This window comes from Vidua macroura, chromosome 2 (genome assembly GCF_024509145.1).
Source record: "Vidua macroura isolate BioBank_ID:100142 chromosome 2, ASM2450914v1, whole genome shotgun sequence".
NCBI lineage: Eukaryota > Metazoa > Chordata > Aves > Passeriformes > Viduidae > Vidua > Vidua macroura.
In genome coordinates, this window is record NC_071572.1 from 24,878,905 (window position 1) to 24,904,370 (window position 25,466).

At 35.3% G+C, this 25,466-nt stretch overlaps 1 protein-coding gene across 1 annotated transcript in view; it reads right to left on the reverse strand.

Annotated features, from left to right (window-relative positions):
- Nucleotides 1-5: 5 nt before the first annotated feature.
- The window catches only part of ANKRD10 (ankyrin repeat domain 10), a 37,514-nt gene continuing 12,053 nt past the window's right edge, over nt 6-25,466 (reverse strand). Inside the window, exons 3-6 of the mRNA XM_053972061.1 lie at nt 22,657-22,748; nt 8,114-8,349; nt 4,522-4,617; nt 6-1,653 (exon numbers count right to left, since the gene is read on the reverse strand). Of these exons, the coding sequence (XP_053828036.1) occupies nt 1,187-1,653; nt 4,522-4,617; nt 8,114-8,349; nt 22,657-22,748 (891 nt within the window). The 3' untranslated portion in view covers nt 6-1,186. The remainder of the gene's footprint in view (nt 1,654-4,521; nt 4,618-8,113; nt 8,350-22,656; nt 22,749-25,466) is intronic.

The window sequence follows — 25,466 nt, forward strand, 5'->3', positions numbered from 1 at the left end:
AAATATTCAGATACAATGTAATATGTTTATTTTTTTAAATCCAATTTGTAAAGATCCTTTTTTAAACAAAACAAGAACAAAAAAATCAACACAATTCAGAGGGCTTATCTCATTTACCATATTCTTCCCCACTCTTCACTTACAACACAAGCAGCAACTTATAGTATTAGTGCTCATATAGTGCACTTATATGAATTTTGATTTGTGTATTAAGCATTAAATACAATGTATTTTCCATGAGCATAGCCCAAAGAGTACACAACGTTACATTTTCAAAGCATATGTTAAAAATAAAAGACAATAAATGTATATCCAAGACAATCAAACTCAAATATTTTGACTTGGCAAATTCTCTAACGAGTAACAACAATTTTAAACTGCATACAAAGCACAACAGTGCCAACATGCCTCCGGTCTGTGAGCTATGGTAAAACATCAAGCACACATACAAAGGAGAGAAGCCCAAGAAACCCACCACAGAGCTAACCTGAGGCACACCCAACTGCGACCGAACAAAGGCAGCCCACGTTCCCACTCTGTAATGCAAAGAGCCCAACAACAACGAAAAGCAATTCTACGCTACAGAAAGTGAAACAACAACTTCTTCCAAATTTGTCTCTGCATTTTTAAACAACTTGTTAAAAAAATGTAAAGATGAACGTCTAATTATACCAAACAAATGTACAAACTATAAAGTCAGAGAAGCTCCAGAAGATTGCCACTTACAACCTTGCATAGTGAGAGCTGGCATTGATATTGCTACCATAGCTTCAGCAGAAGATACAGAAAAGAAAAAAAATTACCTCTAAGTGATGCACATATGTAGCATTTTCTTCACAAAATTCAGTTAAACATTGTTTTAATAAAAGGGAAAACAGCTCTAAAAAGGGATAGTGTTCACAAGCTTAGGAAAAAAATACAAAACCAGAACATTCCATAATAAAAAAATAAAACCAATAAACATTCCATCATGACAGCACCTATTTTATCACTAAATAAGCCCCATACATGCAACAAACTACAACTATTGTATAAGGCCATCAAATTAAAGGTTTACTTTTCATATAAACAAAGTGTAAAAATAGCAGTAAGTTGCGATCTTCAAATTTAATGCTATGTGAGGATTCTGTCCCCCAGTTTCATTTGGTAGCAATTTCAGTATGCGTTTGATATAAATGTCATTCATCTAGGAACCGTGGTACAAATACATTGTGCCTAGGACAGTATTATCATATTTCTGTTCGACCTTGACAGAATTGGAATGCTCAACAACACTACTGAGTTCAGGGATGCTTTCAGCAGTATCCCCAAAACCATGATAGTGTCCATAGTGCAAAGTGTCTCCAGGGTCTTCCACCCATGAGGGCCGGTTAGAAACACAGCTACTCGGGCTTCCATTCAGGTGCAGAGATCCACACATATCGGTGGAATTACTCATGGCTTTTTCCGGTTCCTCGGTGCCGTTACTGGTATGGATCCGATGCCTACTGGGAGAAGTTACTCCGGGAATTACTCCGTTAGGTGTTAATGCTAAGCACTCCTCACGCCTGGCATCCATCCCACTGAGCTGCTGTGCGGCGGTGAAATCCAAATGTCCATTGATGGCACATCCATTTGTCAGTGCATTCAATATGGAGCTACTGCTATTCATATCTGCATTAAGAAATACACCTGTCACCAACAATTAAGAATAAATCGGAATACATCAAAACGTCTCCACTATACTTCACTTATTTAAAAATATTTCCATACACAGCTTTGAAAATAAATCTATCCTTTCTTTATAACAATGTAGGTAGTTCCAAGTAATGAGAGCTGACCAGTAAATTTGTGTCATGGATTGTTATGTTGAAAATGCAACTATCTATCCACATTTGTTTTGAAAATATGTCTATATTAATCTTTGCAAAGACAATGTGAACTTCTCAGATTTTTTTTTTTTTTTCATTTAACTGTAAGAAGTAAGTGGAGCTGACAATATTCTGGGCAGTGTTTTCAAGGGCGGAATAAAAGTGATCTTTCCACCTTAACTGTAATGCCTTCTTGGGATGGAAGATTATGTACATACAAGAGGGTGAAGGGTGGGGTTTTTTTCCATTTTTCAGCTGCAATTTAACAGTGGTTCTTTTTTTCTTTGTAGTTGTAACACATCACAGTACAGTATGCACTGAAGTAAAATAAAGAAATGTTACATTGGATTGCTAATATAAAATGCTTCCAAGTTCCTTTATTCAGAAAGTACTTCAATGTACCTAGCAGCTTGCTAGATAACATACTGGGCAGGTTTGTAATTAACGCTACGCTTATAACAGCACGTGTACAATCCACATGCAAAATGCCATACAATAGCAACAGCAGAGTGCACAGAAGACTAATAGTAGTAGGAAAAAAAAGTCTAAAAATGTGCATGCAAAAATCACTGACAACTGTTTTGAAGCAATTTCCCATTTGAAATTAGTAATTAGTACAATAGGTTTTGTTTCCATGAACAGATTTCATCAGTCTGTCTGAAATGCATGTTTTTGCAGTGGTACTCAAAAGTACTAGCACAAAAAATGCAAGATATATTCTGCCTTTAAAATATAATTTATTTCTATATTGGTAAAGATGAGCAAGGCAAACATAGCAACTACAGAGGTATGTGGTGGCATTTTAAGATTTTACATTCTGTGATTATCCTTGGATACATGCACATATGTTTATGTCTCCATGAACGCATAAACCCATGTGCAAAACAGGATTGCATTTACTGCGTGTATGCAAATTAATTCAGTTAATTTAGTCTGTTGGCAACTTCCCATATTTGTAAAACACTGGGTTCCCATTTAAGTGACACATAATGAGTACCACTGTCTGACAAGGATGAATCTGGAGTTTTGGTTCTCTCTCAGTTTTCTGCATGGCTATTATTTGAAGTATGAATTACAACACTGATACTTCACAGACACCAGTATGTTACACAAGAAATGTGTCCAATTTGTAACTCCCTGGATGTACTAACTGGAGTTTCTCATTTCATCCCTACATCAGTTAAAATAACCACATCAGCCAACCTTCCTAACCATGAATTCTCATTAAAAGTGGAAAAAAAGCCCCACAAATCCATCACAACATCAAAGTTAATACTTCAGTGATAAAAACGCACGGAAGGAGTTTCATATAGCGTTTATTAACTGAAAAGTGCAAAATTTTAACTGTTTAAAGATAAACCATTATAGGCTGGTTTTGCCAAATCAAATTTAATAAATCTGGCACTTCTATTAGTTAATATGCAAAAGTGGGTAATGAATAGCTCTAGTGATATTTATAGAATGTTATTGGTTAAAAATGAGCACCTATAGTAATACAGTAATAGTATATATTTATGAAAGAAAATAATTTTTCCATAAATAAGAACACTTAGTAATTATCACTGGAAAATACCATAGTCTACTTTTAAAGTATTGATTATATATATGTATATCTATTTATTCCTAATATATTAAAATATCTATTATTATCATTCCCTTTGTTGAATTGGATCCTGTGGTACAAAGCATAAACATATTGCTGGCAGAAAAAATTGATAAATAGGAAATTAATTTCTGAATGTAATAATGCACTACTGTAGTAACTCCATGTCTTAACCTACAAAGTACAAAAAAGGCTGACCCAAGACAGTTTTATTCAAACTCTATACACATCCTGTCACCAAAAGCATCTTGATTGAGCAGCCCTTAAAAAATCTAGAGCGTTAATATTGACCAATCCAAGTTAACATTTTGACTGTTTCATGATGATTGGTACAAAACACAAAATCTGTTTTCCCAGGTACACTAGTCCCAAATAGTAGATTAAAACTGTGATGTCTGGTCTTCTATTTACATAAAAAAACCCCACAGCAGGATCCTGCACTTATGTCATTGTGTCTGAGCAAGTTCTGAACAGAGGGCGTACATCTAAACTATTCACTATAGTATTTATTGTAGTATTTTGAATATAGTTTTGTCACAACATGTTATTTTCAAAGCTAGAATATACTTCCCTATCAAGTCTTCTATCTACTCCATCAAAATTAAACAAATAATTTAACTTATTTCTGAATTTCCTTTAACTCAAAATTATAGCAAGTAGAAGCAAGGCACAACGTAATACAAGCCTCAGGTTAAAAGTGAAACAGCCATCGTGGACTTGTTTACCTGAAATGTTAAAAAATTACTAATAAACCTTCTCTTTCACCATTACAACACATTGCATGAAACAGCTAATTTTTGATACCTACTAAACTCCCAATATAATGGGTGTTACAGCAATACAATAGTTTTCAAGACTCCAGACAACAATGTGCAAAAATAATGGACTAAGTTTTATACTTAAATTAAAAATAAAACGCATATTGATTCTTGCAACGACAAGGAGTTTGCATTGCAGAAACAGTATATATTTCAATTTCTTTTGGTCCAACAGAAGTACTCTCCTGTTGTTTGCTGTCTTCAACCATTTGAATGTTGTTGTAGTTAACAGGAAACTGTCCACTCCCACCTGATACAACAGCAAACTCTCTATCAACGTGCATATTGTCAGCATCGTCCTCAGCTCCTCCATTCAGCATTGGTATTAAGCCATCAAAGCTGTAAGCTGACAAAAAAAGTCATGTTTAGTCATAAGTGTGCACTTGAAAACTCAGCCAGCAAAAATTTGAGTACTTTGATTATTAAAGCAAAAGAGAAAATTACCAGGGTACCTATCAGACTTTGCACCTACATATTAAAGTTACTAGTCTGATGTACAAATAGGTTGAATGAAGAGAAATTTAAGTTACTCATACTTAGGCTTTACAGGCGATGTGGCAAAACCAGCACATTGCTCAACTCACATTTGTCTACGGTCAGTTTAGACTGCTCCCTTTTACACTCCCAAGGGCCAGGTCCCCAAAAAAACCCCAGCCTTATCCATAGACTGCTCCAGCGATCTCTTTAAGAGCTGAAGAAGCAGAACTGTCTTCTGAAAGAAACTGCCAAGTGGTTAGACTGCTGGGGGGAATGCTTTAATAAGCAAGATGGGCTTGATTTCACTACTACTTCTTGTACCTACCCAGAGCACTGCTCCACTACTATCCCAGCAGGCCCTGCCCTGCTCTCATACTGACATTAACACACTTTTCTACACGCACTGCACACACTCTCACAATTATGTCGTAAATGTCTGCTTTGGCGGACTGCAATTCAGCTTCCATTACCTTGGGCACAACTAAAATTTTTATAAGCTACTAATTTTTAAAGAACTTTCAGTCCTGAAGTGTTCCAGGGCCAAAGAGATCACTGAGGGCCTAAATGACGTCAGGGCCCTTGGATCAGCAGGCTTCAAATTACCCTAAACCAGGAAGACTTTTTTTTTTTTTTTAATTAATTTGAGGAATATGTAAGTGCAGTTTCATGTTGGCCAATTCCAGGAATGTCCTCCATCACACCTCACACAGAACATCCAAAGCATCTGTGCTGACGCTTGTGACACCGAGATACTGGCTATAAGCAGCACACATTTCAGAGAGAGATGTGTGCTCAAACAGAGCACAAGTCAACCTGCTGAAGGCAGGACTAGAGGGGTCAGGATTATGACTGACACAAACACAGCTGTGTGACCAGTTCACCCAGTGTGCATCATCATCACTGAACCTCTGCACCACGCTCTGCTGACCTTTCCAGGAAGCAGGATGAAATTTCTGGAATTGATTTCAGAAAGATGGACATAAAATTCAGTTTATGTTTCTAAATCAAAATTAAAAACTATTTGGCATATCTTCTGAAAGTGGTCACCAATTTACTTCTGTTAATTACACTGATGAGTAATTAGTTTCTATCACAGTGTATCATGTATCAGCCTTACCTAATTTTAAGGTTTAAGGCTTTTTTTAATACTATGCACCTGTTAGCAGATACAGCTGTGTGCATATAGACAATTACAAGTAATGCCCATCCATTGCCCAGTTTAGTTACTCCAGGCACACCATAAGCATTCATCTTCTCTCAACCTCTAGTGCTTACAGCTTCTTGTAAGGGACATAGGCTGTTGCAGCAAGTAGTTTCAAAGCGGTGATTGTTCCAATCTGGGGTATGGATATTTCCCTGCAAATACAGGTTGGCTTCACTCTCTGAACATCTGGAATCTCCAGTGCAAATAATCTTTAAAGGACAACAGACCAGTGTGGTTTTAGTAAAGTTTTAAAAATAACACAAAACTGGGCTTGTTCTGTAAAAAGGCCAGCTAAGCACAAAGATGTACTGATAACTCATTACTCAGCTCTATTATTATTATATCTATCTGTTGTTTACCAAAATGCCTCAGGACCAGTGACTCATTCTCAGTGCAAGAGACTTTTTACATCGATGCAATAGTTATTACTGATGCTGATGTCTTTGAGATCAAACACATCAGATTAGAAACTTCCATAGCTGGGATGCATCTCTTAGTTACTCCAAAAACTTCCAAGCAAAAGCAGCAAAGCTTTTGCATTTGTTTGTGAAGGTCTTAAAAAGTCATATTGTTAACAATTTCAAAAATAATCTACTCCGATTGCTTTTCCAACATTCCTGTAATTGTTCAGGAGCACTTGCTCACTTCAAACACTGTCTGTTTATTTGCTCAATCTAACTTAGCTGCTGGATCAGCTCTGTACAGTGAAAGGTAATGCAGATACAATGCCACTCCCCCCGATTGTGGGAAAACACTGCCTATTGACTAGCTTGGATAATATTCTGAAAGAGACAGCTGCTTAGGAACAGTCAGATGGGGCAGCTCTTCAAAATGCAAGTTAAGTTAACTTGACTTCACAAGCAGTGCCTCCTGGTAGACCAACAGACTGAAAACATCTTTCTGCAGTTGTTACAGACACTTGTGTACTGGGCAAGTTTTATTCTATGTAGATGCTTAGGAAATACTTATTTCTGAAGTCTTCTATTTAATTGCACAGGGAATCTTCTCCATAATGAAATTTATCATTTAGACCAGCAATAGATCCTATTTATGGTAGGCCGTGGAGTACCCAGTTAAGGTCTCTGATCCTGGTACAAGTGAAGTGGTGTTTGGATAGCAAGTATTGAATGAACAGTAGTGTTGATATTGATGTGATTTATGTCACCTATGTCATATTTAAAAACATGGTTTAGGTCTCAATTCCCCCCTTGCTATCTGGAATTAAGCACTGCTTAAGGCCGTTCTATTTGGCTCACTGAAAGTCACTTATGTTAGAATGTCAACTTTAACTGAACAAAGTCCCTTCAATGAAGACCTATAAAGTCCCTTTCCTGACGCTAAAGAAAAACATCCTTTAGCATCATCAGGAGAAAGCAGGTTTGAGTGCAGAATTATTCCCTTGTTTTTACTAAGAATTTAGTAGGATGACCAATAGAAAGGAAGAAGACAATTCTCCTCCATCATATTACTCAAGGTGTTTCTAAAAACATCTAATATCTAAAAAGATTTCTACACAGAGCTACCAAAAAGTATTTTAGGTTGTACTATTTCATCATTGCTGGCAAAACAGTATCCTCAACATACAAGGCTGGATAGGAAACCTTAAGGTTCATTCTGTTTTTATACTCTTGTATAAGATAGCAGTTCCCCTTGGAAAACAATCCTGGAAACGTAGGGTATGTTAATTTATAAACATAACCCCTCTTGATTTGGGAAACCCTTCTGCATTCAATTTCTTCCATCTACCTTATGTAGCAGTTGTTTCTGAACTGTGAATTAATCCCTGAATGGAGAATTACCATCAGAACATCCAAGCATCTCTGTGAATCAATGGAATTATTTAGCCCTCCTGAAGCTGAAGAAACTGAGGAAGGAGTAGAAGCTAATTTCAGCTCTTACTCCTCTGCATAATTATTCTCAGCATCATGCAGTTTTAGCACTCTCTGGAAATAGAAATTTCCGAACACACTAACACAATGACAGGGAGAACTGGGATCTTGCAGCATGGAATAATTGTATCAATCTGCTTCTTGTATGAATATGTAATTTAGATATGTGAATTGTCAATAATACTCAACATCCACTCCAAAAGACTTTAAAATGTTTATTTTCCTTTCTCAGCAACAGTATCAACCCATCCCTTTTACCTCTGGGGTCTCACCTTCTGTTCTAGCCTTCTTTACTCCAGCAGACTCCATATCTTCAAAGGATCTCTTTCGACTTGTCCCACCACTGAATGGATTGGGACCTGCATTCTGATGAACCCCATTTAAGGTGCCATTGCTATAGAAACGATTCAGGTGACAGTTCTGGAGGTTCAAGAGAAACTGGGCACATTCTTGGAAGCCCTGGGTATGTGCAAGGTCTGCTGCTGTCAGGCCACTGGCATTTCTCAAGCTGTACAATACAAAGAAACTGGATTACACTCATTCATCAGGCTAGCTGGCTGCTGCTGCTGCCCTTACTGACTATCTATCTGCTGGTGATGAGAGAAAACATACACTTAGCAAAATTTCCATTAAGAAATTAGTTATCAATCTTAGTTTTATAACTATCTTAACTTTTTGCACATATATCTCACTTCTAAGCAAAATTTGGGAGACAATACACTTTTAAATAAAATCAATATACTATGTGCCTTAAACCATCTTCCTATTTAAACTTCTCAAAATGCTTTATTCTAAAATAGTCTGAAGTAGCTGATCTTTACATAAACTTCAGACTAATTTAAGTGTTGAATTTTACCATCTTCTGCAGTTTATTCTGCAATCTATTAATTTAACTTGAGCAAAAGATCAAATACTCAAAACAAACTTAACATGACTTTGCAATTGTCCATGGCATTCTGGTTTCTAAGGTAACAACAACATCACTATTTTTCCTAACAACAAAATATATACATATATAATAAAATATAGATAAAGATGCTATACTTAGTTATGCTTTGCTTATACTTTTGTTTCAGGTTTGTTTCTTATTTCAAAGTGTGTGACATCATAAGTACTGGGACTTGCTTTGGAAATTTCAACCAAGACTTCTCTGTGCAAAAGAGAATGACACTGGATTTTGCATATTCTAGTGCATCAAGGAGGTTAGGAATGAAATCAGAAAATGTAGAGATTTCATCTGAAAATGTATTGTATCACATGCATTTACACACAAGGTATCTTGTGCTTAGCAGTTTAGGCAACTTCATCAGGAAGAGCATAAAACTAGAGACAAGGCTAGGAATGACAAAACTAGATGGTGATGTAAAAGATGCCCATTAATCTTTCCTAGTATTTTTCCAGAGAGAAATAACTAGTAAGAAAAGTGGAATTTTTGTTTTTTGGCTTCAGACATTTAGACAAGTCAATTACTTAAAAATCCAGAAACAGACCAGCTAACACAACAAGAATTGAGAAGATTAATAGATCTGATTCTCTTGAAACTCCAGCTCCTGAGAAGAAATCAAAGAACAAAGCCCAGATTTGCTTCCTAGATCACTGTAACTTTCTTGCTATAAATAAGAAAACCTTTAGAAACTATTACAGCAAGACTGTTTCCATAAATGGCTAAGCCAAAATACTACAGAATCACAAAACCCATAACCTAAACCAGGATTAATTTCATTCCACGCTGTACTAAATCATTATTTACTTGGACTACTAGTGAAAATCCACAGAACAGCAGTCAAGAGTGCTCTAGAAAGTAAGACTTCAGAATACTGAAAAACCTAGTAAGTCAAAAGAAATGAAACTTCAGGTGGTATTAGTTTTGAATACCTACAGGACAGCTGCAAAGCACTGTGCATCCAGTGTAGGCAGTATATGAATGGGATTAATATGAACAAAGGAGAATTAAAATTAGCATCAGAAGTTTTAGAATATAAACGTTGCTGAATCTTGAGAGGGGTCTCTTCTCATTGTAAGAGCTGCCTATGATATCAGAAGTTCTACTGTCAATCCTTTCCCCTGCTGAACTAGATGACCTGTTGAAGCTGCTGCTAAGCAACAAATATTTGACACTCCTTTAGCAATTCTGATTTACTTGTGCAGTATGAGTATGTAGAACAATGAAACTACAGCTTAAGAAACAGAAATTTTAAAAGATGCGTTCTGTTCAAGAAGAAAAGCTCAGTTCTCTGATATATTTTTTTAAATTTCCAAGCCCCAAAAGAACAGAAGAAATCTAAGCAAGAGCAAAATAAACAAAGTTATGCAAAGATAAAAACGACAAAACCAATATGGTATTGAACTGAAGAGAAGTTCAAGGAGTCAGTAATTCTATTACTTAGCAAGTACTACTGAACACTAACTATGGTTTTCAAAACTGACTGTAGGAGACTACAGTTAAGTCACCAATTTCCAAAGGGTCGTCAATGTAAGATGCCAGAGGCATTTGGAGATTTATAAACTAAGATCAAAGTGTGTAAAGCTACACAACCGAACTCTGGGAAAGAAAAACTGTATTTCCCAGAAAAAAAATAAACAGAAGTTAGAGGTTACAAAACTTTAAAATGTAATGATCTTTGATATTTAAAGATCTGTCCCATTCCTACCTCTTCCTGAACTAATATTACTCTTAACAGGTAGACAAAGATGTGCTTGTTTTACAGAAAAATTCTGGAAGCACTGCATAGATTTCAAGGGACTGAAGCCTACTGGATTTAATATTCTTGCTTCTGAAGTTTAGAAACACCTCTTTTAAAGGTGTGAATCTGAATTTAACCTATCAAGTTAGTAATGAAAAGAAAAAAAAAAGTTCAGTGAAATAAGAGGAGATTTTAAGTTCTAGATGGTTTTGGAAACTGTTTGAACAAATGTTATGGAAGACGACACAGATGTTCTCTCTGCTCACTTAACAGTGGGAACACTAATTTGAGTACTTTTTCTATATCCAATGTCCATGTCCATGATTTTAATCAAAGGCTGATTATTCTTGGACTTTCATATACTTTCAAATTTCTGTTATACTGCCTGCATTCCAATATTAACAGGATGCAGTAGAGGAAAAGCTGACAAATTTTGCAGAAACCTTCTATCACTTTCTCAAAAACCGGCTAGAAAGATAAAAAGACCTACTTCTTTAGCTGATTTCTCTAGCTTTCTCTAGGAGGAAAAAATCTGTCAGTGGGAACACAAAAGGCAGCAAGAGCTAGCTGTGCTACATTAGCCTATCACAACAAAATGCAAGTAATCAAAAAAAACCTGCTAATGTAAATAGGAACAAAATAGGAAAGAAAATACTCTTAACAGATATCACAGAGTTTTACCAGACTGGAATAGTTTATGTATTTTCAAAATAATTTAGAAATATTGTCAGTGACTGTAAGGATTCTGAGTCTGTAAGAGAAAAACAGTGTAACACAGTCCTTCCAGAAAGCCTGGATGGAATGAATTAAAAAGCTAGACCATTCTTTAAAAGCGTTAATCTGAACTTAAAGAGTGGAACCATCCTGTTACAGCTGTAATTACAAGGAACTAGGAACACATCTAATACTAAATCTGCTGCCCATGTCTGGCAGTGAAACGTCTGCCTCAGCTTATCCCAGGAGTTAAGAATTTAAGTGTCATTACTGTAGACAGACTAGGTAATACGGATGAAAATAGAAATGGTTCACTGTCCCAACCACACATAAGAGGAGTTCAATCTCTGATGTGCAATCCCCGTCAGCCCCTGGTTATGAACTGCAATTCTATGTGAAGTGACTATTAAGTGAAGAGGAGGAATAGTATGTGATTCATTTGGCTACAAACTGTAGTAGCCACGTGACATGGAATGCATGGCTAAAAAAATGGAAGAAATATGAACAAGCAGAAAACTCAGAGATAATCACTATATCTAAGTAAATTTACAGCTATTTCAGTTATTAGGTGTCCCTTGAAAGGTACTTCATTTATCGTAGGTGCTGACATAAAGGAAAAGGCTTGATAAAGGATATTATAACCAAAAGTAACTTCAAGACCTGGGCTGCAAAAGAAAAACACTGGAAAAAACAGTGGACAACATGGACAGAACTACCTCAATGCCATGGGTCTTGGAAAAAAAAAAAATCATCTTTTCCACCCATCCTCTGCTTTTTTTAGTTAGTTAAAAATCCCTCTGGTACAGCTTTGATCTTTTATCCTAAACGCCTTGAAATAGTGGAAGCTCGGAACACACTGATATTAAGTCTTCAGGCAAACTATCCTTTTGTTACTGCTAATCATACAGCAAATATGACAGGTCTATTTCTGCAACTGCATTACTCAGAATTAAAAAATGAGTACAGAAATTTCCAGCAGTTTTTACTCTTTGTTTTGTAGGGATTTTTGTTGTTACCGGCTTTTAAAAAAAATTTGTTTTGTTACAAAGAGGCCAAACTTCAGGAAAAGTTTATTTCTTTTCAAGCTTTGTCTCTCAGCTAGCCTTCTAGCTGAAACAAGACAAACAGCAGGTCATAAACACTGCATTTTTCACATTAATTCATTATGAAAGAAGAAGCCAGCAGCAAGGAAGGTGTGGAAGGATGGAAGGAAGACATAAGTAAGAAAATCAGAATAAGTCTTGGAAAGTGACACATTTTATGTTTAGTCAGCCTTTATTAAACAGTATTCATCGACTTGATGCAGAATTTTCTAAAGGTTGGCCTAGTAACTGTCAAATCAGAGAGCAGTACTCCAAAAACTTATTTCCTTCTCTCTCCAGTAAAAAAGAAAAAAGTCAAAAACTTAAGACAACTCTGAATGTCAGTCTAGCGACAGGAGCAGGTGGAAAAACTGAAGAAAGGACACTGAAAATGTCACTCCTTTTTTGGCACCTGCTCCAGACAGGAATATACATGAAGGCACGAACTGACAAACAGGAGAAAAATTCCTTACTTAACATTGCCCAGGGCTAAATGCAGTCATCAGAAAGTCAATTCACTCCATGTTTAGAAAACACATATCTTGCATCCTTTCCAAGGCAATTCACGTATTTGAAAAATGACCGAGTCCTGTTTTTTATTTTATTCACTGTTTCTATGTAATTCTTATTACTAGAAACAAATTAAAATAATGAAGCACGCTATTATTTACCCTCAGCCTTCTTGTAGGCTAAAATCCAGGAGCTGGAAATAAAAACGTCTTGTTTTTTTCAAAGTGCAGAAGTATAAGATGCTAACTCCAACACAAAAGAAGAAAGCCAAATGTAAGGAAAGATACATTTTCATATTATAAAGTTATTCTAAATAGGAAAAAATCCATGAAAAAAGATGATGAAAGTCTGAATATGGATGAGGAGGTGATCTTGAAGTTTCCTGACATATGACACTTGCTTATCACACTCTGTAGTGACAGGTGTTTTCATAAATAAACTCAAAACACACACTGAGATATTGAATTAATGCTCTGACTTTTGCATATGCATTTATTCACAGACCTACAGTGCTTAAAACACTTTATAACATGTTTTTCTTCTTCCATCAAGTGATGTCCACAGGCAGTCTTCAAAACTGACTGATCTTAGCATGAAGAGGACTCTTTTTTAGGATCCATTCTTCTCCCTCTGGGTTGACATCATCTGAACTCCCATTCTAAATGCCCAGTTCATCTGAGAGTCCTGGCACCCAGTTAAAGCAGCTCTAAAGAGGACACTGATGAAGCATCCTTCTTCTGAAATGCTTTTTCAAAAATGTTGGCTGTGAGTGTAATTCCATTGTTGCTCTAAACCAAGAGACAAATGCATTATCTGGCCAAACAGGATTGGTGTACAGAAACACGAACTTAACTTTCAGCTTAGTTTTATTTAGGAGGGAATTTTTATTATTTCAACCTAATTTAAGAAGCTTACTAAAGGAAGAAAATAATTGAGGCAAGCTTTTATAAAATATTCAAGATGCTTCCACTATGGCTAACCCATAGAAAGTAAAACAAACAAACAAAAAACCACAACAAAACACTCAAAATTTAGAATTGTTTAAACATGACTTTATGCAAGGAAAATTTACTTCAGTGTAACATACAGAATTTACTCTTTGAAAGATCTGTAGAAAGAAAACAAAGACTTCCGCTTCTTATATTGTATTATAAATGCTATTGAATTTACTTCAAAAATTGCTTCTAAGTTGCTTCAATTGTTAATTTTTCATATTCATTGGCAGAAAAAAACAGGTATATTTCTATCTCTTTTTAACATAGAAATATTTTAGAAATGCACTATCTTCAACTTATAATGTCACATACCTTGAAAAACAAAACAAACATTTGCTACACAAAAGTCAACAATAAATATTTTTGAAAATCATATATGCAAAAAAAATTCTCCTGAATGTTTAATTTGAAATAGTGATTACAGCACCTACAGCTTACTGTGTTTTTGTTAATGCCATGCGACAATCTAAGAAAATAAACCACAGTTTTCGTATATCAATGTAATATCTGTTAAAAATTACTGATCTCAACTTATCTATTGTTAGTTTACAAATAAAAATGTAGATAATTGTAAATTAGGGTAAGCAAAGCATGCAAATCTATAGATTCTATATCTGAATTCCTAGATTAGCATTAAAACCAATCACCGCAACAAATACCTCAACAGTATGCCTTGTGTGCAGAAAGGAAGCGATACTGAACATTCAATGCCACAACTGTAAGGTTTTCGGAGAAGCACCTGTGGCAGTTTCAGCAGTTTCTATATGGAATGCTCCCCCTTTCTAGGATTACTTGAAAAAATCAAGTCAATTCGAATTACGTAGCTGTAAAACATTGACATGTGTAGTTTTTACAGTTTCAGAATCTTCTGTTTGATTTAAACGGGCAATGGTGCATAAACAGGAAACTTATATCATAAGGGATCACATATTTGCAGGCAACATTAAAAGTACATTAACATACATAAAGTGCTGTAGCACATTATTCAATATGTAAGCCATTATCATGTGACCACCTTAACAACAAGATACTAAGCTTTTTATGCCTTTAAAAGCATTATAACTTTCATCCTGAAACCAATTTTTCAGTTCTTCACTGAAATTTATATAGAATGGATTAAAGTTACCGGTCAACTCATGGCTTCAATTACTTTAAATTTAGTAGGCTGCATCTCAAAAGAATTAGTAGCTATTCCTATATACAAAAATTAGCAGATACAAGGATTAAAACAAAACAAAAGAAGAAAGAGAAAAATAAAGATCAGAACACTAAAACGCCCACAGTGAGAAAAATCGTTTCCTATATAAACAGTAGTATACTAGTCTAAAATTTCTAAAGCAAAATTATTTTAAAATACTAAACTTTAAGTGTTTTAACCCTTTGGTGTCCAAATACAGAAGTTATAAAATGTTTTCAAACTTTTTTTTTCCAGATATGAAGAGAAAAATAATCTTAACTAAACAGATGTGTGTCACTGCTGGGGCAGCTATACAAATTCATGCTAGAATTACACACTGGGCATCTACAAAAGCACAAGTTGGTGCCAAGTTTTTATTTCACAACAAAGCATCTGGCAGCTGAAATTATTTTACACTTTTAAAACCAGTGGTAGAGTTCCTGTGAACATCATCCAAAATCGGAACAAGAGGAATATACTGAACAGAAGGACTCTGTTTTGTGAAGCCACTTTCTCCACAGGAAAATCAAGGTTCACTATGAATTATACAGCTATAATTAGCTCCTAGATACTTCAACTCCTGACTGAGCAAACATTGGCAGACACAAACATCACCATCAGGATTTTTTGTTGTATCTGTATTCCCATTTATATGCTTTACTAAAGAGCTCAAACAGTGAACTTCATTTTCAGTACCTTTTGTACAAAATATTCACATTTCCAAGTAAATTTTTCCCTGATCAATATAGGCATGACTTGGCCTGGTTCCAGCAGCAATATTTTTATATCCATATTTCATTATTCAAGACGTGATTCCTAATAACAATTCACAAAGGGAAGGTAGGAACGACTATGGTAATTCTTGAAACAACAGTCTGATTGCAATACAGCGTAACAGAAAAGACCTTTCCTACTAAAATGAAAGTATTTCCCAGATCACTAGTGAAATTTAATTTCGAATAAGCATCTTTATAGTACTGTAGCCACTTTAAACACAAAGAGAATGCAAGAGTTACTTAGCCAACCATATGACAATGAGAACTATCATTGCTGTTAATTTCTTGTTTCTAGAAACAGAGCAAGAATTGCTAAATAAAGTTGCTAACAATGAAGAAAGTGTAATGGAAAACTGCTGAGGATAGGTTCAGAGCAAACTCTGACTTGAAAAGATAAAACAACCTTGCAGCACAGATATCCACCAAGATGACTCTACTAGCAAATAAAATGACATTATTTCTCCTCAACATAGCAAATGAAACCCAAAGGTAGCTTAGAATTAGAGAAATGAAGGAAGCAAGCTTCTCTCAAATGTGCCAAACTTGAAAGAAAGTTCAAGCTGTTCAGTACACAAAGCATAGACAGTGGAAGTTTGGAAATAAAAATGAAGAGGTAAATTAATGTTAAGGTACTTCTGTGCCAAAAGCAGGGCAAAACTCAAGAATGAAAGGACTGTAAGTAGTAGATGGTTTCATTATTTTCATGATGGTTTCATAGGGACACTATCAAACTACACAGTTTTGTTGGGGTTTTTCTGGTGTCAAAAAAAACTTGGTGTGTTTACTCAGACATAAAATCTTTTGCATTAAGGAACTGCTGAAGTACATAAAACCAGTTTAAATGAGCTTCACAAAAAAATTTTTCAAACTTAAGATTTTTCTCCCTTTATAAGAATATTTATCCAACATATATGAGCCCAGTCAAGCAAAACAGAATGAAGCCGAAGAGTAATATTTTCCCTAAGTTATGATTACCAAAGCTCTTCCATGGTTTGTTAAGCTTCCATGCCATGAGATACATCTTGTAATGAGTAGTGCATGACACACATTAGAAAACTTTTCTGATCAACCTGAACATGTTCTGGGCCACACCACAACTACCTCCTGGATTTTTTTGTCCAGAGGCTACTAGGTACCAGTTGGTCTATGAACAACTTTACTGAAGACAGAAACCAGCAAACAAAACCCAAATCAACACAGCAGGCTAGAGCAAACATTGCAATAAACAATCCTCTCATCACATATCTAGTCAAAAACTATTGCCAGATCAAGCACAGCACCCCTACAGATCACCACCACTGACATCTGGAGTAACCATCAGAACTAATATAGTAAGACTACTATATTTGGGATATAATTGTTTCTTTCACTGTATTTAACTCTGGCCAAGCTCCACTTCTAACACTTTGGTTTCTCCACTTGACTTAACCGTACCCAGGTTTCTGTAGCCAAAATAGCAACAGAATAGCTTATCTTGCAGGGAAAAAAAAAATCTATCTTAAGGGAAATTGCACACATTAATGTAAACTTTAGTATCTTACATGAAGGCAAATCAATCCCAACAAAAAACCCCAAACATTCCTGTCAGAAATCTGAGATATCTGCATATAAAAGTCTTGGTAACACTTCCATATTTTTTACTGAGCTCTCTTGGACTGAAGAGAAGTCAAGAAACCAGTGCTATAAGGCTTCTCACTAATGAATAAGCTGAACTGTCAAGTTCACATTACCTAGTGAATTTCCTCTCTATGTTTCAGAAAGGTCATAAATATCATTGCTTTAATGATGGATTTTACTTTATTCATAAAAAGCACAACCTCTCATATTCTGTGCTATTTTCCAGCTCATGTCAGTAATCACTGTTGTTATTCCACCCACACAAAGTATAATCTGCATTCAAACTGAACAGGTATTCAGTGGTATGAGTTTGCCTCAGCTTCCTGCAATTATTAGGAATGTCAGTAACTCTGAAAACTACATTTTTCCAGACTGGTTTACTCTAAAACTGAGCCTTTCTCATTTTTTATCTGTCACCCCCCCCCCCCCCCCCCAAGCATATACATTCTGCTTTGGTGTTTCCAAATCTTTTCTTCAGACTGAATCCAAATTACTGCCCTACTTCACAAGCTCCTACAAACCACCTCAAGTACTGCTAAAACCATAGCAACCAAACAGGAAACCAAACATGGAAGAAATTATCAAGCTTTACTTGCAGTTTTTTGAAGGAGAATTAGTGTTTCACCACTGAAATGTACATGTCACTTTGAATCTGTCTTCCCATAAGAATTTATATAAAATGGGAAAGGCAGAATCAATTCCAACATGTGAAAAAAAGTCACAACAGGAATACTACAGTGATGGCCCTTAAAATTATTGTTACATACAATTAGGTAAGAACTGCCATATATTTTTCCTTAATTATCCAGCAATGTCTAATAATGCAACAATAGCAATTAATCCAGCAATTTACCTAGTATCTGGAGGCAATCAGGTTTATAAAAAGAATGTGTATGAAGTGGTCTGAGTTTGGAAAGTACCAAACAGATTATACAAGCACTAATATACTAATTAACAGGTAAGAACCTCTCAGTTGAAAAAGCACCTAAATCCAAATGATCAGTAAGATTGTGAAGCATTACTCTCAAGATGAGGTAAATTTAATGACTGTAGGAAAGTAGGATGTTGGTTCTTCTACACTGAATCTATGCTATAATACAGCTTCTGAAGTAAAGAGGTGACAAAGTTGTGGCACTTCACAAGTATGTTAACACCAGAAATAAGACTGCAGTTCAATATTAAAAATTTGGTAGTTAAGTTAGCTGGCAAGAAAAATAACCTCACATAAAAAACCTGCAAATAGCTCCTAAGTTTTAAGAAATCAAGAAGATATCCATTAACTAAGGAGATTCCTGAACCCTGAGACCCTTCAAGAGACCAGGTCATGTAAGCTTCCCCTCCAGACTGAAAAGGAACTGAGGGCTCTCATCACAAAGGAATGGCCGACTTCTGTGTTGTCATGAAAAGGACACATCACTGTCTCTTCACTAGAGGAGACTGATTTTCAGGAAGTCAAGAAATCTCAAAAGTACAAAAGAGAAGAATAAAAGCTGAGCTATCACAAGAGTGGTCACGTGGAACAGAAATACAAGAATTTCACAAAGGACTAATCAAGCAGCACTAAAAAAATCACAGCGGACAGATTTCTGTTACGGAAGATGGACAGCAGTTGTGAAGAAGAAAAAAATTATATTAATATTGCCTTTTTTAACAACACAATGCTGTTTGCGACACATGAGTTTGAAAAGAAGAAATAAAATTAAGTAAATCCCTGTCAAAGAATGAGAATAAAAGTCTGGCTGAAAAACTTAGTATCAGTGATAGGACATTTCTGGCATTGAATTTACACACTCAGATGAATGCCAGACAGCTTTAACAAGAAAGTGGCTGAAGTGTCTGTCTAAACCAGATCAACATCACAGTATGAATCTGTCATCTGGTGGAAACAGATCTACTGTTTTATTTATCCCAGCATGTCACTGCTTCTACTCAAACCTTGAGACCAGAGTATATTAAACTAGAAAGGAAATTATCTCTTTGCGGTCTCATAATATGCCATCATGGTATACAACCCAAATTTACCCAAAACCTGAAGATTTCTGGCAGGAAAATAAAAAGCTTTTCTATAGTACTATTCAAATATCATGATTAATACAACCTTTAAGCAAGAAAGAATTTATGTTCAAATGGAAGGGGGCATACCAAGCCACAGCCCATTTCACAAGTTACACTTCTCTCTATCCCAAGATAATACACTGTTTGAAACTCCCCTCTTATCTCTAAATCAAGGCACTAAGAAATACTAAACTGCTTAAATGACAGCTGCAGAAGAATTTTTATTCAGAGATAAGTGGACACAATGCACAAGTGCACCACATGCAAGCAGACATGGAGCAAGTCAGGATAATCAATACTTGCATCTGTTTCTTTTTGATTCAACAGTGTCCTGTGTTTACAGCTGCATTTTGTATTTTTATATATGCTGTGATACAATCTATATAACTACATTGAAATACAGCATTTACATAACAGTGCAAAAGAGCAAAACAAAACATGGCACCAAGAAGGCTTTTCCTCTATAGAGATCTGTGGACACTTGTCTGTCACCATGATAAATAATACACAATTAACCATACATAAATTGCATCAATATGCCTTTTAGTGAAAATCCAGCAGTAATTATGGATACTTTAAAAGGTACTATCCACATTAAAAAGTCAGTTACACAGCAAACCTTTTCACTCATATGAGGACATTGTGACCACCTGCTTCCCCCTCTTCAAGGGTCCATGAATACCATAGTTAGTGGAGCAACCATTTTTATGGCTGTAGGACATACTGTGCACAGAATATGCTTCAGCTAAAATGAGAAGGTAAATACCACAAAAAAAATCAAAATATTTTCACTAGGGTACAATTATTATTTTTTAATATTATTAAAAATTTACACAGGAATAGAGACCCAAATTCTCTCTCATCAATTAGGAAAACAATGCAACAACTTAATGAGATTTATATTGCAACATCCTGTCTTTCTCTGCAAAAGCAATACACTAGCAAGCCTGAAATATAGTAAACTAGAAAAAATTCAAGTGAGGCTATTTTATTAAAACTAAAATTCTTACTTTTATCCTTGACTATTATCAATATTCTTTGTCTTCCAATATAACCAAAGGAGGAAATAAAGTAGAAATGTGGTAAACACTGATAGCAGTATTTCTCTAGTCCAAGTTACTTCATTTTAACAGCAATAATCACTCATTAACAAAAAATACATTTCTTGCAATATTACATTAGTGGTTACTAGTGTTGGTGTAATAATGAAATCTTAGCATCCCTGTTCTACTTGCTATAAAAAACTAGGGATGATGGCATTTCGGACATATATTATAAAGATCATGTAAAAGTAGTATACTTGACTATTTGCAGTCCCAAGGGGTATTTCATTCATCCCTATGATACTAGGCTTCAATACTGTTAACTATACTAAGAAATAAAAAAGTGGATTAGAAGATCTAATCCCAGTAAAAATAGAAAGTACTTATTAATCACCAGTACAGATCAGCAGCTTAATTCTAGTTAGTGCTTAGTTCTGTATTTCATAAAGTTCTTGCCTTGGTTTTATCAATCAATTATCAGTCAATTTTATCAGTCAATTATCATTTCAGTTAATATACAAATTAAAACTCAAATATATGGCTAAAATCCCCCTCCTTTTCTTCTAAGTGAAGGCATAAAATAAAGGAGTCAGAACTTCCAGAGCATCTACATTTTCATGTTTTCACAAAAACGAGGGAATTCTACATAACCATTAATCAGGGCCAGCTTTCAAAACTAGATGACCCAAAATTAATCAGTGTCAAAAGCATATACATGGATTTGGCCTAATTTAACATACTGAACCTGGAAACTGGATTCTAAGGAAAAAAATCCTCACCCCTATCAATTAATAGCTAACTCCCTCAGGTGACAGGGCCAAGTCCTTACTCTCTAAATGATTAAACTTGGGTTGCTCCACAAGCCTTTTGCATTTGCATCCCTGATTTTACCATTCCCATTACAGGACCTGATGTTTAATTATCTATCTGAAACACAGACGGAATTCCAAGTTAGAAAACTGTGAATTCACATTATTTCCTGTTCATTAAAACTGCTATAAACCTACACTGCTTCTGCTGCAAATAGCTTTGGTCAAAGACAGGTATAACCCATTTCACATTGTTTATGCAGTTCCACAACTTTTCTTTTGGTTGGCCACTTTATTAAAACCACAAGACTACATACTAATTGATGATGATAATTAAGGTTTGCTCAATTCCACAGTAAATTTAATGCCAAGTTTATCTTAAAAATATCCAAAAGTGAGTGAAAAATGTGAAATCATACATTCAAGACTGATGTGCTTGCCAATAACTGAGACAGCTTATTTCATTTTTCTATAATGAAACCTCTTCATACAAAGCAATTAGTGCACTATTAACTTAAAGGTAACATATTCCCTGAATACTCTATGACACAGCTAAAAGAGTTAAATTTTATGGTAAATTAATCAAGGCAGCATTATAAAAACAGTAAGATGGAAACCAAAGGGTAAAACAAGGAATTAACTACATGATTCTTATTTCACTTACAACTTCAAAGTTTCATAGTGCAGGTTAAAATACAGTAACTAGTTACCATTTAAGATAATAAAGCTAGTTCTAATTAAAACATATTGCTAAAGTATTGATATTATTTATAAGCCATAGAGCTTATACTCAACATTTCTAGGTGAAAACTGCATCCATTTTGTCCATGCTGTAAGTTGCAAAAGTTTGTGAGCTTTTCTGAATGTTTTTGCAGTACATAAACCTTTAAAGAAAAAAGTTAACAGGGCAAATACATAATACACTAACAAACAGTAATAAACTAATGGTGAAGTGTGTGAATTGCTGTTTTGCACATAATGTTGCTTTTGCATTGTTTTCTATATTTATTCACCAGTGCAAAGTGTAGATTTCTTGTAAAAAATAACTACATGCTGAATAAAGTGTACAGTTGGGGTCATCTGACAGAAGCACAATAAATATTTTACTATATCAGATGAATGTGCAACACTAATGTAGCACAATGGCATCATTTAAGGAAAATTAACTTTATTACTAGACATGCAAAATATCTTGGGCTTCATTACAGTTGAACACGTCTAGCTGTCATCATTATTTGGATCATGTGTCTGCTGTTTTGACTTTTCTTTCTGAAATTAGTATCTATGTTTACCAATCTAAGTTAGTAAGCTACACACACAACAATCAACAACAAAAAAAAATACCTCACTTACTCTATTTGCGCACCATGAGCCACAAGGGCACTTATGGAATCCATACTACCAGACCGTGCTGCTTTATGAATAGGAGTTTCACCAACATAATCCTGTAAAGACAAACTACATTTTGTCAAGCATAATCTTACTAAAGGTTAAAATACTATTATTACATTACTTTAATTAAGATAGCAGATATATAAAAGCAGCATTTATTATTAGCTAGCAAATACATCAGGTACTTGATCATTACTTTAAAGTCTGCAGTTGGCTGTCAAGTACATTAGACTTTTAGCAAGTAACATTAAAGGCATTTAACTCACAAGATAAGCCTTATCCAATAGCTCAACAATCAGCAGACTCATATTCAGAAAACTGGTTAACCCTCCCAACATCCACCACCATAACACATTATTCTAACACCTTCATTTCCCGGCACTCCTTTCCCAATACACTGGACTGCGCAAGCCCTCTTGAGCTCGGGAGCAGCAAGGCCGAGTCTGTGGGACTGTGCTGCTTTCAGATCTTGCTGGCACACTGACACAGTCCTTGAGGGTTGCACCATCAGTACTCGCAGGAGAGGAGCACATACGCAGAGCTCTACTGTAATAGAGGTATGCCCAGTGTTCATAGGACAGGCCAGATCTCTCCCAACACATACACATTGATTCACATCCTATATATTTGTCTTTTCAGATTTTCTTTGTCAATTTATACTTATATAAATAATAAATATACTTTATTTATATTTATGATTTATAGATTACATTTTATTCCATTTATATTATTTATATTATTAGTAACCAGCACATCCAATCCTTTAATTTTTTTGCATAAAGTGCAGACATACTGGGGGTAGAGTATTGCTTTTCAGGCAGCTCCTCCCCATTACCTGTCTTACAGGTAACAGGGAGGATTTACAACAATTTTACAAATCCAAGCAAGCAGCAGCTAAATTCATGCATCGTGATCTACAGGCTGCAGAGGAAATTCAGTACTTTCAATTAACCATCAGTATTAAGAACCACAAAGAATCTGAAATGAAACACTGCTTTGGAGTAGCAAGTAAATGGTTTTACTGGTCTGCTAATATGATTCATCCTCAACACTTCCACAGTGTAGTAAGGGTATGTTTTTTGTTTGGGTTTTTTTTTGGCTTTGTTTTCTTCCCCCCTTCTTTTTGTCTCCAAACTTTTGACAGACTTCACTAGTCTGTTCCAGATATTAAACATGTTCTAACTGTATGTGCCTCAGTTTAGCTTCCCTGTTCCTTTTATTAAAATATCAGCATTAGCTATTAAATTAACACAGCACCTTTACTAATTAACCAGTATTTACACACAACAGTGTTCATGCCTAACTCCACAGTACTGGCTAGACTTTAGCTCTACTTGAAATGCGAATATATGCAAAATATCATCATAGTACCTAGAAGCTACTAAGTGTCTTAAATTGTCTGTCAAGCTTTTGAGAAATTTAATCCTATCTTTTAGACCATGTAAGTATAACTTGAAAATGAATTTTGGATATGAGGTATGTATTCTCAATTTTCTACTTGACAATTTTATTTCATGCCGAAGTATCTTTAGAACAAGTTACAAATTCACTGAGGGTAAGCCAGCTTAACAGTGCTTAAGACATATATTCAGCCAAACAGTGAACTACCTAGCACACCCAGCAGGGAACAATAATGGCACCAAACAAAGTTTACTTTCTTCTAAACTAAGGAAAATTGTTGAGGCTGACAAGGTTTGGGCACAGGAAAGAGCAGCAAATGTCTTAGAGATTAGAAAAGGGCTATAAAGTCCTTCTTCCAAAGTGGATGTCTGCAGCTGATAAATAGAAGACTGCTTTCCAATTAAGTTTATGCAATTTTTTCCTATTTGTAACTTCCCCTGAAGTAACAGGAAGAGAAAGAAGTTTAAGAGAGGATAGAATTTTTTAAACTGTCATACATGGAAATTTATTCAAGGCTAATTTTTCCAGAAAAAAATTCTTTAGGTAATAAATTTTCCAGTCATAAAAGCTGTCTTCTATTCATCATTCTGTTACTGTGTCCTCCACTCCCCACTTTTGTTAAAGTGGTCAAAGTACAGAAAGTAAGTGATTTGCCTCTTTTGGTCAGCATTAGTATCAATCAATCAATCAACAAGCCCAAGCTACAGGAGAATCACTCAATATGAAGTTCAGGTTAGGGTTAGTTGGCCATGCATATGACAGAGATAACAAAATCTCCCCTAGCCCTATAAACCTGGCACATTGCCCATAGTAAGATCTAGAGAACTGAATTCCAACATTGCTGTGGGGAAACACAAAAAGGATGAGAGAAGACCCTTTGCAAAAGGACTCCCCAGCATTGCATTAGAAGAATGAGCTAAGCTTATAGCAGCCACCACTTTCATCACCAAACAGGTAAGATTAGTATTTCAGAAGGGAATATATGTCTTGAGAAGGGCTGCTTTTAATCACTGGCCCAGAAAACCGTGTGTCTCAAGTTAAGGAATTAAAAAAATACTTTAAAAATTACAGAACACACAGATTTAGATTTTTATAGCATTGCTTTTAATTACAGCACCCAAATTTCAGTCATCACTACTATTATGTTGCTTTGAAATTCTCGTAAGGGGCCAAATATATTTGCACTGAAACACTTTCCTAGCTCTCCTCAGAAATTCACTCTAGATTATAAGTTAGACTAAATGGAAAAGAAATATACATAGAAAAAATATAAATCCCACTGAAAGATGGCTTTTAAATTTTTCAATGCATACAGAAGGAAACAAAAGTACTCTGTTAAGTCTCAGAACAATTGTTTTGATTCAACAACT